At 53.5% G+C, this 12,253-nt stretch overlaps 1 protein-coding gene across 2 annotated transcripts in view; it reads right to left on the reverse strand.

Annotated features, from left to right (window-relative positions):
- Positions 1 to 12,253, reverse strand: part of LOC144735086 (matrix metalloproteinase-16-like) — a 41,920-nt gene that overhangs the window by 9,174 nt on the left and 20,493 nt on the right. The window contains exons 3-9 of one of the 2 annotated variants that reach the window (XM_078617492.1): positions 8,795 to 8,911; positions 7,039 to 7,343; positions 6,165 to 6,326; positions 4,513 to 4,721; positions 3,130 to 3,268; positions 2,259 to 2,409; positions 1,393 to 1,508 (exon numbers count right to left, since the gene is read on the reverse strand). In XM_078617492.1, the coding sequence (XP_078473618.1) occupies positions 1,393 to 1,508; positions 2,259 to 2,409; positions 3,130 to 3,268; positions 4,513 to 4,721; positions 6,165 to 6,326; positions 7,039 to 7,343; positions 8,795 to 8,911 (1,199 nt within the window). Of the gene's footprint in view, positions 1 to 1,392; positions 1,509 to 2,258; positions 2,410 to 3,129; positions 3,269 to 4,512; positions 4,731 to 6,164; positions 6,327 to 7,038; positions 7,344 to 8,794; positions 8,912 to 12,253 lie in introns of both variants that reach the window. The other variant, XM_078617491.1, reaches the window with a different exon arrangement.

The following is a 12,253-nucleotide window of genomic DNA, read 5'->3' on the forward strand; positions in this document are numbered from 1 at the left end:
TTTCATGGTTAATGCACACCACCGCAGTACTAATTGGGTTGGCTGCTGGATTAGAACCGCGATCCTCTGCAACAAGCGGCGAACACGCCGCTAGCGCTGGTCTGCAGGGCCGCTCGTCCCTGGTCATCGGGAGCGTTCGTGATGGTGGCGGTGCGGAGTCTGAGTCGACGCAACAGTCTCATCAGAGTCACAGCGTCTCACTACTCAAGCACGTGACAGGGCAGCACTCGTCGCCACCAGCGGCCCCGAGCTAGTGGTGGAAGTTCCACATTCCGATGGCAGTGGCCACAGAGGCTAACCTTTGTGGATTCCTCACGAAGTGCTTCATTTTATTAAAGACACGAGCCAGAGGAGTGACACTGTGGCCACGCAACAGCAGACGAGGAGGAGGAGCAGCAACACGACACGAACTCTCTCTGCTGAAGCCCTCTTGTCGTGGCTAGCAGACCTCAACATTGGCATATAGCTCACGAACAAATTGCTGCCTAGAGCAAGAATAACATTTTATCTCCGCAGCCAAATCCAAAAGTAGAATGTCACAAAAAATAAAATCCATGTATATCCGACAAGCACATCACAGTCGTCAAACGCTCCTGTCATGTCATCATGGGCAGAGTTGAAAGCAAGAAATAGTTTTCAGGTGAAAACTAAAGAGTCAGTGGCCTGGATTCCTTGCACGATGCCTCGTGGCAATCTATCTGTTATATATACACATCACGGTTACTGAAACGTGCATTTGACGATAAGAAATCTCGGCATTTGACAATACTCAAACATTTATACACTTCAACTAATAAGAGGGGACCATCATGCAGTTCGTCAGAAGCTGCAATGCACAAGGCGTCGTGTGCACATTGCTGTGTGTCGTTTGAAACCCGTGGTTTTGCAGCCTGCATTGCTTTTTCTGTTGTGATGAAGGGTTTTCTCGTCATTTAGAGTTTTAATTCGAGTCTCAAGTTCACTTTGCATAACCAGGTGAGACCTCTCAAGAGGTCAAAGTTACAAGCGTGACCTGGGCCACCAACATTACAAAAGCAAACCAGATAAAGTACAGCAATTAAGCAAATATAAATCAAGACAAAAAAACAACCGTGTCACATCAACAATTTTACATATTTCACAAACATAAATTAATGTTCATGGTTTTCTTGTGGCCTGAGTCAGCATGGGCAGAATATATTTAGACTAATCACTGCACAATTCCAAAATTAAGTTACAGAAACATGATTGTACTAATATGTAAACAGGCAAGGGTACATGATGTCAAATGATCGCTTCACGATGAATGAACGCCATCACAGTGTCCGTGTAACACTTGTCTAGGCGTCATGTGTTCACACATGACACCAATAATGCAATGGTGTGAAACGGCGCATTCGTGTTGCTACTCACCTCCTTCATTCCCAACAAAGGCACCCTTAGGGGCCTCTGGGATTCCCTTCCAAATGTTAATGGACTTGGGGTAGTCTATGTCGACAGTCCGCTTGTCTTCATTAAACCTCCAGTATCTGTTCACAAGCAGGCACATCCACCGGTCCCGTGTAACGCATCACGGCCAGACCACGAACAGTGACAGATTCGATTGCTCTCCTAAAAGGGATTGTGGTGGTTGTGAAGTCGCGCCACCCCAAGACGGACCGAGGCAGGGCCGAAAGAAGAAGGCGCCGGTCTTAGCGGGAAAGGTGCCGAGATGGGCCCAGCTAGCAAGGGGTGGGGCCTCATGTGTAAAGGGGCGGGGCATAGACAGGAAGAAGCGGGGCCTAAAGAGGAAGGAGGCGCAGCCTAAGAAGAGGAAGGGCCTGTGGCGGTTGGACTTGCCTGTTGATTTACGGCAATGGAAGTGCAGAATTAAACACATACAGCAGCAGGCAGCAGCAGGCAGCAGCAGCAGCACAGCTTTAGTGCTGCAGATACAGTCATGGGCTGACTGGTAATAAATATCCATTTGGAATTTAGAAGGCACAATCATTCACAGACGATTATAGACTGCCAGTAGGGAGCGATGTTGTTACGTGAAACCCAAATTTGTCAAATTTTTAAAAAATTACCTTCAAGTCACTCAATTAGGTATTAAAGATAGCAGCAATCATCACGTGACAGTCGCCGATGTATATATAAGCCTCGAAATCTAATTAAGGAATGGCCATCACCATGTCTGCCAGCAGCAACCTGCTGGACGATAGACGTGGGCGACTCCACGAGCCGCCGCACACACCGGGGCCACGCACGACAGCGCAATGGACCGCTCCTCCTCCTACCGGTCTCCCTTGAAGAAGAACGTCTTGCTGGTGGGGTCCCACCAGAGGACGGTGTCGATGCGGTCCTGCGGCAGCCCCTTGCCCAGTTCCGAGAGCGTGCGCGGGTAGCCGGGCTCCGGCCCAGCCTCGTTAAACACCCAGAACTTGTTGCCTGCAGCGGCACGGGGCGCACAGTTGGAGACCGGCGCCGAGCCAAGATTATTGGTGTTTATTTTTTATCACCGTTGCTCTCATTACACACCTGGTTTTAATAATAGGGCACGTGCGATCACAGCCCGGGGGTATGCGAACGAGTACCAAGTCTGGAATATATAAACTTAACCAAACTATTTGTATTTTACCAAGTAAGGCCCACTGCGTGAAATAGCTCTTTTTCAGAAGCGATCTGGCCACAAACGATAGTTGAACGATATGGCTTATTACGTGGAAATTTCTTGGAGTCAAATAATCTAAATGATTCTAAGTGTGGAGGGAAAAACCGGAGGACCCGGAAAAAAATCCAAGCGAGGATTTGGAGAACACAAAAACTCCAAATATACAGCAGGCGTCAGGGTCGGAATCAAACCAACGACCTCATGTACACCAGGCGAGGTAGTTAACATCTGGCCACCGTGGCGCCCCCTGCAATAACACCAGGTGCTCGAGAAGTCACCAGCCGGAATAATCCAGACTCAACCTGGATTATTCCCGCTGGAGAGGCCATACTGAGCTGAGCAGTTCTGTTACGAGGATGACCTCAGCTCAAGGCCATTGGCAGTGGCGGCGGTGATTGGAGATCGCAGGGAGGGAACGTGCAACCTAGGGGAGCAATAACGAACATTCCTTACGCGAAACACGTGGCGGTGAGTGCCGCACACGGGAGCACCGTCACCTTTGAAGAAGGCGAGTTTCCCGTCGGGGCGCTCGTAGGCGGCGTCGATCTTGGAGGGCAGTCCGCGCCAGTACTGCCCAATGAGCATCGGGGAGCCCTCCACCACGCGGTTGTTGCGCACCTGCCAGAACCACTGGTCCTGCACCGCGTCGCAGCAGCAACAACAACAATCCACTCGCAGATACAATCAACCGTGCAGCGCACACAGCTGAATGTAGATTCACAAGTTTATCTTTGTGCAGAAGCCTGGCCATGTGCAACAAAAAAAGAATGCAACCCAGTCACTGAGAGTCACGGATAGTCACTGATAGTCACTGATAGTCACTGAGAGTCACTGATAGTCACTGAGAGTCACTGAGAGTCACTGAGAGTCACTGATAGTCACTGAGAGTAACTGATAGTCACTGATAGTCACTGATAGTCACTGAGAGTCACTGAGAGTCACTGATAGTCACTGAGAGTCACTGAGAGTCACTGATAGTCACTGAGAGTCACTGATAGTCACTGATAGTCACTGATAGTCACTGAGAGTCACTGATAGTCACTGAGAGTCACTGAGAGTCACTGAGAGTCACTGAGAGTCACTGATAGTCACTGAGAGTAACTGATAGTCACTGATAGTCACTGAGAGTCACTGAGAGTCACTGATAGTCACTGAGAGTCACTGAGAGTCACTGATAGTCACTGAGAGTCACTGAGAGTCACTGATAGTCACTGAGAGTAACTGATAGTCACTGATAGTCACTGAGAGTCACTGAGAGTCACTGATAGTCACTGATAGTCACTGAGAGTCACTGATAGTCACTGAGAGTCACTGAGAGTCACTGAGAGTCACTGATAGTCACTGAGAGTAACTGATAGTCACTGATAGTCACTGAGAGTCACTGATAGTCACTGAGAGTCACTGAGAGTCACTGAGAGTCACTGAGAGTCACTGATAGTCACTGAGAGTAACTGATAGTCACTGATAGTCACTGAGAGTCACTGAGAGTCACTGATAGTCACTGAGAGTCACTGAGAGTCACTGATAGTCACTGAGAGTCACTGATAGTAATAATAATTTCAACCTGTAACGTGTTGATACCACCGAGCACGTGGGTTTAACTCCGAGCGAACGAGTGCGCGAGGGAAGGTGGCGACCTCCAGATTTCTGTTAAATCACGAACAGCACGCACGAGCCATCACCGTCGTCACCATCGACCATGGTCAATCTACTGCTGGATGAAGGCCTCCCCGTGCTGGCTGCATCCCTCACAATCCCGGGACGACGCGGTCCCAGGTGGCCGCTCGCACCTCCGACACGCGGCGCGCTGCGCAACTCAAGTGCGATCGTTGTGGGCGGGCGGGAGGGCCGGCGGGCCGGCGGGCGGGCGAGACGCTCACCTTGAACACGAACATTTCTCCGCGCAGCACGGTGACCGTGTCGAAGCCGCCCTCGCAGATGCTGGGCAGGGCCCCGGGGAGGCCCGGCCGCTCGTCCAGGGGGTGCTTGGGGGGCCGCGGCCGCTTGTCGGGCCTGCGGGCGCGCGACGGCGGCTCGGGCCGCTGTGGAGGGGGCAGCGACGTCTGCTTCGTCGGGTCGGGCTCCTTGGCTGGAGGCCCTACCACGCACGGGCGCGGGCACAGAGGCGAGTGGGGCAATGAGGTCACCCGGCCACTGCTACCGTAGCGTCGGGATCGCGACGGTTCGTAACGGCACCGGCTGTCTGCAACTCTCTCCCATCGCACAGGCAGCAGCAGCAGCATCCAAGCACCATCATCGTCATCATCATCATCCACCTTAAAGCAGCAACTCTAGGTTCTGACCTGTTCAGGATCTCACCCATTCAGGATCTCACCCGTCCAGGATCTCATACAAGGAACTTTGAAGTCTGGCTCTGCGCCTCCGAGTTCTCGATCAAAGATTTTGTCCGATTTGCGACACAAGTGGTTAGGCACTAGTAGGATAGAGTGGCTAACCATGCGGAAGACAGAGTGGCTTGTTGGGCAGAGTAGCTAAGCAGGTGTTGGGTCGAGTGGCTAAGCAGGTGTTGGTGGAGTGGCTAAGTGTACTCTACGTAGTAGTCAACAGAGCGGTCATCTGCCATGTGATCTGCAAGACCGTTGCCATGTGCAGGATGCGGGAGGGCCGATTGCCGAGACAGCTATTGGAGTGGTCTCCAAGAGTTCGGAAACAAAGGAGAAGAGAAGAACTAAGAGCATATGATGACAGACTGTCAGGGCAGATCTTTGGGTCTATCTGTAAGTGAGACCAAATGCCAGTCTCTATGTCAGACTATGTATGGGTCTCTGCGTGGGTCTATGGATCTCTCTGTGTGAGTCTATGGTTCTCTCTGTGTGAGTCTATGGTTCTCTCTGTGTGAGTCTATGGGTTTCTGTGTGACTTTATATGGATCTCTGTGTGGTGAGTCTATGGGTGTCTGTGTGAGTAGACTGTGTGTAGACTAGCCGTAGCTTCAGCCGCACCAACCTTACCATAATAATAAAAAAAACTCCTATCCAGGGGCCTGCCCTGGCTCCTCCCCCCTCAACCAGTATATATAAGGGGTCGGATCTCTTGGAATGTCTCATTTACTTGATACAGCAAGCGTGCTGTGACGGTTCCACCTGAAGACGGAGGCTTGTGTTGCCTCCGAAACGTCGTGATTTTTATTTTATTTTTATTTTACTTTTATTAATTTTAATTTTAATTTTTTACCTACGTGACTTTACCGAAAAAACCTAAGAATATGAATCCTTGCAGTCACGAAAGCTTCAAATCTAGAATGTCTGTGTGAGTCTATGGGTCTCTGTGTGAGTCTATGCGTCTCTCTGTGTGAGTCTATGGGTCTCTGTGTGTGAGTCTATAGGTTTCTGTGAGAGTCTAAGGACGGATCTTGCAGGTCTCTGCGAGTCGACTGTGCAGCAGCTGCGGGATGTGACGGAGAGCGGAGCGCGTTGGCAGTCACGGTGAGGTGCAACGGCCGCGGCATCAACGGCGTTGGCCGCGGCGGCTCCGTGGCCGCGGTGGCGGCCGCGGTGGTGCCGACGCTCACCGTAGATCTGCTGGATGCCCAGGACGTCGTCGTGCGGCAGCTGGAAGTGCACCGTGTCCATGTACTGGTAGAAGGGCGCCATGATGGCATTGGGGTCATTGGAGTGCTCCAACCCGAGCGCGTGGCCCAGCTCGTGCACGGCCACCAGGAAGAGGTCGTTCCCTAGCAACCGCCACCACGACGAGCCATGGGGGCAGCCACGTGCGGTGCAGAGGGATGGGGCACGGAACAAGGACACCAGCAGGGCATTTACATCACGAATCATGATCTTCAAAGAGAAACGCATTCCATTCCACAAGTCTGACATAATCTTTGGGTCTTTCAGTAAAGTCACGTAGATCGGTTCAAAGAAAATATGAAAAAAACTACGACGTTTTGATCGCAACACAAGCGGTCGTCATCAGGAAAAGGGGGTTAGCCTCTAAAGGCAAACTGTTGATAGAGGTTTGAAATGGGCGTAGCCCAAGTGTCAGCAGCATGGATTCCTGCAGTCACGAAAGCTTCAAATCAAGATTAAGCACGTTTTCTGGAAAAGACGTAACGGCCTATACTCTTTGGTTCTTTCGGTAAAGTCACGTAGGTATAAAATAAAATAATAAATCACGACGTTTCGGGCGCAACACAAGCGTCCGTCATCAGGTGGGACAACCACAGCAAGAAACAATTGCAATTTAAGAGTCACGAAAACTTCAAATCTAGAAAGTAACAGTCTCCGCATTTCGTGGTTTCAGGATACGATATCAAGTGCCAATGTGACGATCTTAGTGACATCAGTTTGCCATAACCTTGCAGTTATATTCACAGAATGGTTCAGATTCGAAAGGGGACTAAATATCTAAGTAAACGTGAAACGGGTGACGGCGGTGCCACCCACCATCGTTGTTTTTGTTTCCGAGCGTCCACGGCTCGTCCGAGTCGAAGTGCGTGTCGCCGCCGATGCCGGGACCGGGGAAGTAGGCGTGGGCGAGGAAGCCGCCCTCCCTGTCGAAGGGGGAGCTGTCCCCGTGGAACCCCGACGCGAAGAAGATCATGATGTCGGCGTCGCGCCGCCCGCTGCGGATCTCGTGGTAGGGGATCTCCTCGAAGGCGAGCGGCGTGACGCGCTGCCAAACGTCGAACGCCCGGCGGATCGCCCGCCTCGTGTCTGCCTCGCCCACCTTTGGGGTGGAGTTCTGCAAGCTTCGCGACCCCACGCGCACACGCACGTGCGCACACACACATGCACAAAACAACAACCGCCATTAACCATTAAGTGGCAGTGACGTCACCACGGCGCTTGTGCCAGGCTATGTGCACGTTAAGGCCACGTGAAGTGTCGAATGCCCGTTGGCAGGAGGTCACGGGCAAACCCAGGTGCCATGGGTTGACTGACTGAGATGACTGGCTGATGCACCACCTGTGCCCCCTACTGTGCCAACTTGATGTGCTTTAGCCACCCGGCACACACGCGCACACGCTCGTGGGGTAGCTGCCTACGTATTATTGTTGTGATGTGGTTTGCCCAGGCACGTCGCAGGCGTGAGCCATGTTCCGACGTGAAATCCCAATTGAGTGACTTGTGTTGTAGCCGGGTGTGACGTGTTTTACACACACAGGGTGCGCCGCACCTGTACATGCCGTGGGTGATGCACCAGTATGTGCCGCACCTGTAGGTGATGCGCCAGTATGTGCCGCACCTGTAGGTGATGCGCCAGTATGTGCCGCACCTGTAGGTGATGCGCCAGTATGTGCCGTACCTGTAGGTGATGCGCCAGTATGTGCCGCACCTGTAGATGATGCGCCAGTATGTGCCGCACCTGTAGATGATGCGCCAGTATGTGCCGCACCTGTAGATGATGCGCCAGTATGTGCCGCACCTGTAGATGATGCGCCAGTATGTGCCGCACCTGTAGATGATGCGCCAGTATGTGCCGCACCTGTAGATGATGCGCCAGTATGTGCCGCACCTGTAGATGATGCGCCAGTATGTGCCGCACCTGTAGATGATGCGCCAGTATGTGCCGTACCTGTAGGTGATGCGCCAGTATGTGCCGCACCTGTAGGTGATGCGCCAGTTTGTGCCGCACCTGTAGATGATGCACCAGTGGGTGATGCACCAGTGCGGTGCACCAGTATGTGCCGCACCTGTAGGTGATGCACCAGTATGTGCCGCACCTGTAGATGATGCGCCAGTATGTGCCGTACCTGTAGGTGATGCGCCAGTATGTGCCGTACCTGTAGGTGATGCGCCAGTATGTGCCGCACCTGTAGGTGATGCGCCAGTTTGTGCCGCACCTGTAGGTGATGCACCAGTGGGTGATGCACCAGTGCGGTGCACCAGTATGTGCCGCACCTGTAGGTGATGCACCAGTATGTGCCGCACCTGTAGGTGATGCACCAGTATGTGCCGCACCTGTAGATGATGCGCCAGTATGTGCCGCACCTGTAGATGATGCGCCAGTATGTGCCGCACCTGTAGGTGATGCGCCAGTATGTGCCGCACCTGTAGATGATGCGCCAGTATGTGCCGCACCTGTAGGTGATGCGCCAGTATGTGCCGCACCTGTAGGTGATGCGCCAGTATGTGCCGCACCTGTATGTGCCGCACCTGTAGGTGATGCACCAGTGCGGTGCACCAGTATGTGCCGCACCTGTAGGTGATGCGCTTGTGGTGCCACTTCTGGCCTGTGAGTGCGTAGCGGCGGCGCCGCACACCGGGGCCGTGGTCGAAGCGGTCGGGGACTCCGCAGCGCGGCCTCTTCATCCACCTCCAAAGACAAAGATCCACCGTGTAGCCTTAACAGATTGTTGGGGCAAGTGTTGTTAGCAAGTAGCACCTGTGAAGGCCGGCACAGCACACGAGGGGGTGGGTGGCCAGTGCTATGCACAGCCACCTTTGTCTCCCTAGTGCCGATGTTTACACGCCACACCAGGTACTCATTTGAGGTTGAGTCGACCACCTTCACACACGTAGAGAGATATCACACACGTGTGTAGAGCGATGACACACACGTGTGTAGAGCGATGACACACACGTGTGTAGAGCGATGACACACACGTGTGTAGAGCGATGACACACACGTGTGTAGAGCGATGACACACACGTGTGTAGAGCGATGACACACACGTGTGTAGAGCGATGACACGTGTTGAGATATCAGAGTCAAGACCATCAAACTTGGTCAACACAAGCGTGCAGAGACAAAGATCCCCCGTATAGTATTCACAGATTGTAGGGGCAAGTGCTGTTAGCGAGCACCTATAAAGGCCGGCACGGCACACGAGGGAGTGGGTGGCCAACACCACGCCCGGCCGCCTTTGTCTCCCTAGTGACGATGTTTACACCAGTTTGGTTGTTTTTTTAGCGACGGGAGGAGTGGAATGCCACGCAGAGCAGGGGGAGAGAAGACAAACTGTGCACGGTCGGGAGTCGAACCCAGGGCCTTGTTGCTGTGGGGCGCGCGTGTTGCCACTGCGTTGCTGCCACCCTGACGCCCAAGGAAGAGTCCTTTCGCGTTCAGGTGATCTCCTCTCTCAATTGGATTCAGCCAATTCCAGGGGAAAGAACCCACTTTTAATGCCATCGATCACTTTTAATATTCACACGAGCTTCATTAGTCAAAAGTTGCACTGCGTTTAATCCACGCACGCAACGGAAGCCAACCGTTCTGCCGAACTAACTTTTCTCTCTCTCCTATAAATGCAAGTCTCGAATCAACTTTTGTTTTAAATTGTCCTTGTCACGAGGAAATGAGGTTTGAAATGAATTGCTCAAAGGGCGCCATCGTCAGCACCGCTGGGCCGAGACGCGCGAGGTGCCACCGCCTCCTCCTCCTCCACCACGCCGGGGGGGGGGGGGGGGCACGGCACGGGCCGGGCTGGGCCCTCCCCTCTCACGGCCCGCAGCTCTGGAGGCGAGTGTTGTGTTTGTCCTGCGAGTCGAGGACCCGGAAAATAAGAGACAGCCGTCGTGTTTGTACTCTTCTCACAATCCGACGCCTGCTGCGTCTCGGCGTTGTATACTTGTGTCGTGACACCGCGGGATGTCACTGCGTGGTGCCGGCCCTGGAGGGTCACGGCGTGTGGTGGAGCGACACCACGTGGTGTGGGTGCAGCAGCAGCCCTGGAGGGTCACGGCGTGTGGTGGAGCGACACCGCGGGCACCACGTGGTGTTGGTGCAGCAGCAGCAGCCCTGGAGGGGCTCCGTGAGCGCTGACTGACAGTGCTGGGTGGCACCACGCTCTGCGTGCAGTGCCGACCCCTACAGGACAGGGTGTGGGAGTGCCGGCCAGGGAAATGGGGTTACTAAGGGCCGTGGCGCTCTGGTTGACCCCAGAGGACTCGTGACCGGTCAAGTCTACACAGGGGCCCCAGGTGGGGGCTCGGGGTGGTCACGCGAGGCGAGCGAGGGAGACGCGCGAGGGAGACGCGCGAGGGAGACGCGAGAGGGAGACGCGAGAAGGAGACGGAGCGCTGAGGCCTGCCACCTGCTGGCCGTTTGCCGCATTTGCCGGTGGAAATTTCAACCAAAAGACGAACTTCTTATCCAGCAGTGGAATGACAAAGGGCTGTAAATGATGCGTCATCATCCTTATCGTGATTATTCACCACAGTGGTGCCTCGAGATGGGCTCTCTCACGTGAGCTCTCTCTCCACCAGCAGTGGCACGAGCAGGCAATTGCGGGGCTGCGCCTCTGACCGCTTGTATCGCGGTGCGAGAGTGGGGCGCCAGGGTTTGACGGCATCGCCGTCTGGCAGAGGAAACGTCCCCCACACGAGGTGGCCGCGCTGCGGAAGCAGGAGCTGATTGGTAATGGACTGGCAGATAAATAAATCACGCTTCGCAGTTCAGCCTCTATAGGGCTCAACGTATACAACATGCATGCCAGCTAAAGCTAAGACACACACATGATAACAAATCAAACGAGGGAACGCATTTTAACAAACAAAAAACAGCGCACACATTCTAATAATACAAACACGAGATTTTATGTAACAGTACGGTTGATGTTGATGTAAAGCAACAGCTGTAATTTTCATGAAGATGGTTGGAATTCCCTCCTCCCATCATCGTCGTCTCCCCCCCCCGCCTCCAGCTCTTACAAGAATAACCGTGGCTCAATTCAAGAAACGCTTTACCCTCTTATCAATTACACCTTGGACGGTGCTGTTAGCTGCTGGCCGCTTGGCGTTTTGGGACATTGTGCTCAGCAACTGCGTCAAAACGACGCCCATTCATCTCCCCCTCCCCTCGACTCCCGGAGCCGGCTGCTGTGAGTGGATCCTCGGCAAAGCGCAGCGGTAGCCGCGAGACAAACAACAATCCTGGTGGACGCCTGGTGGACGTCTGGTGGACGTCTGTGCACACACCAGGCGGTCCTGGCGTCGCCGCCCCTTCTATCCATGCACAGCCCCAGTTCCATCGCGCGAGGGCTTGAAGCAGCCCACTTTGCCTTGCCTGCATCGAGGCACTGCGTTTGCAGTGGTGCACAAGCATCAATAAATAATGGCTACATTGATCGTAAAGACCACCTTGCAGTAGAGAATAGGCCGTATTTGACAACAACGCGTGATATTCGCTCATCGCTCTCGGAGAGAGAGGACGACTCGGAGGCAGCAGCAGCCACGCGAAAAGCCGGCGCCAACAACTGCCCAAGCTCTGTGTCCCTCTGTCTATCGTGGTGTTAGCAGTCAATTATTGAGTGTTTACAAGAAGAAACCCCACACGTGCGAGGGGGAAACACTCTATTCCGTACAGACAGAACAGGTGGAGTCCCAAATTGTTGCTGTTGTGCGACGCAGGGTACGGGACCTCCTGGACGCGACGGCACCTTCTTCAGAGCACGGGAAGACGGCCGAGCTCCCAATACTCCAACTTCACCACCGTTGTGAGGCAGCGTTCACGACGGACGTGTTCTCTTTGTCTGTGCTTGTTTATGATTGGCATTGAAACGGGTGTTTAAGAAAGCAGCTGTTTTGTTGTGTGCTTACCGTACTGTTTGTGCTGCTTACCATTTTGTCGAGAAATCCCTTTGATAGGCCAGGAAAACAGGAAAGGTATGTCAAAAGGCAGCATGAAAGAAAGTCTTGCAAGAGCCGAGTTGTGTAG

The sequence above is a fragment of the Lampetra planeri genome, chromosome 54 (assembly GCF_965212315.1).
Source record: "Lampetra planeri chromosome 54, kcLamPlan1.2.h2, whole genome shotgun sequence".
In the NCBI taxonomy this organism is placed as follows: domain Eukaryota; kingdom Metazoa; phylum Chordata; class Hyperoartia; order Petromyzontiformes; family Petromyzontidae; genus Lampetra; species Lampetra planeri.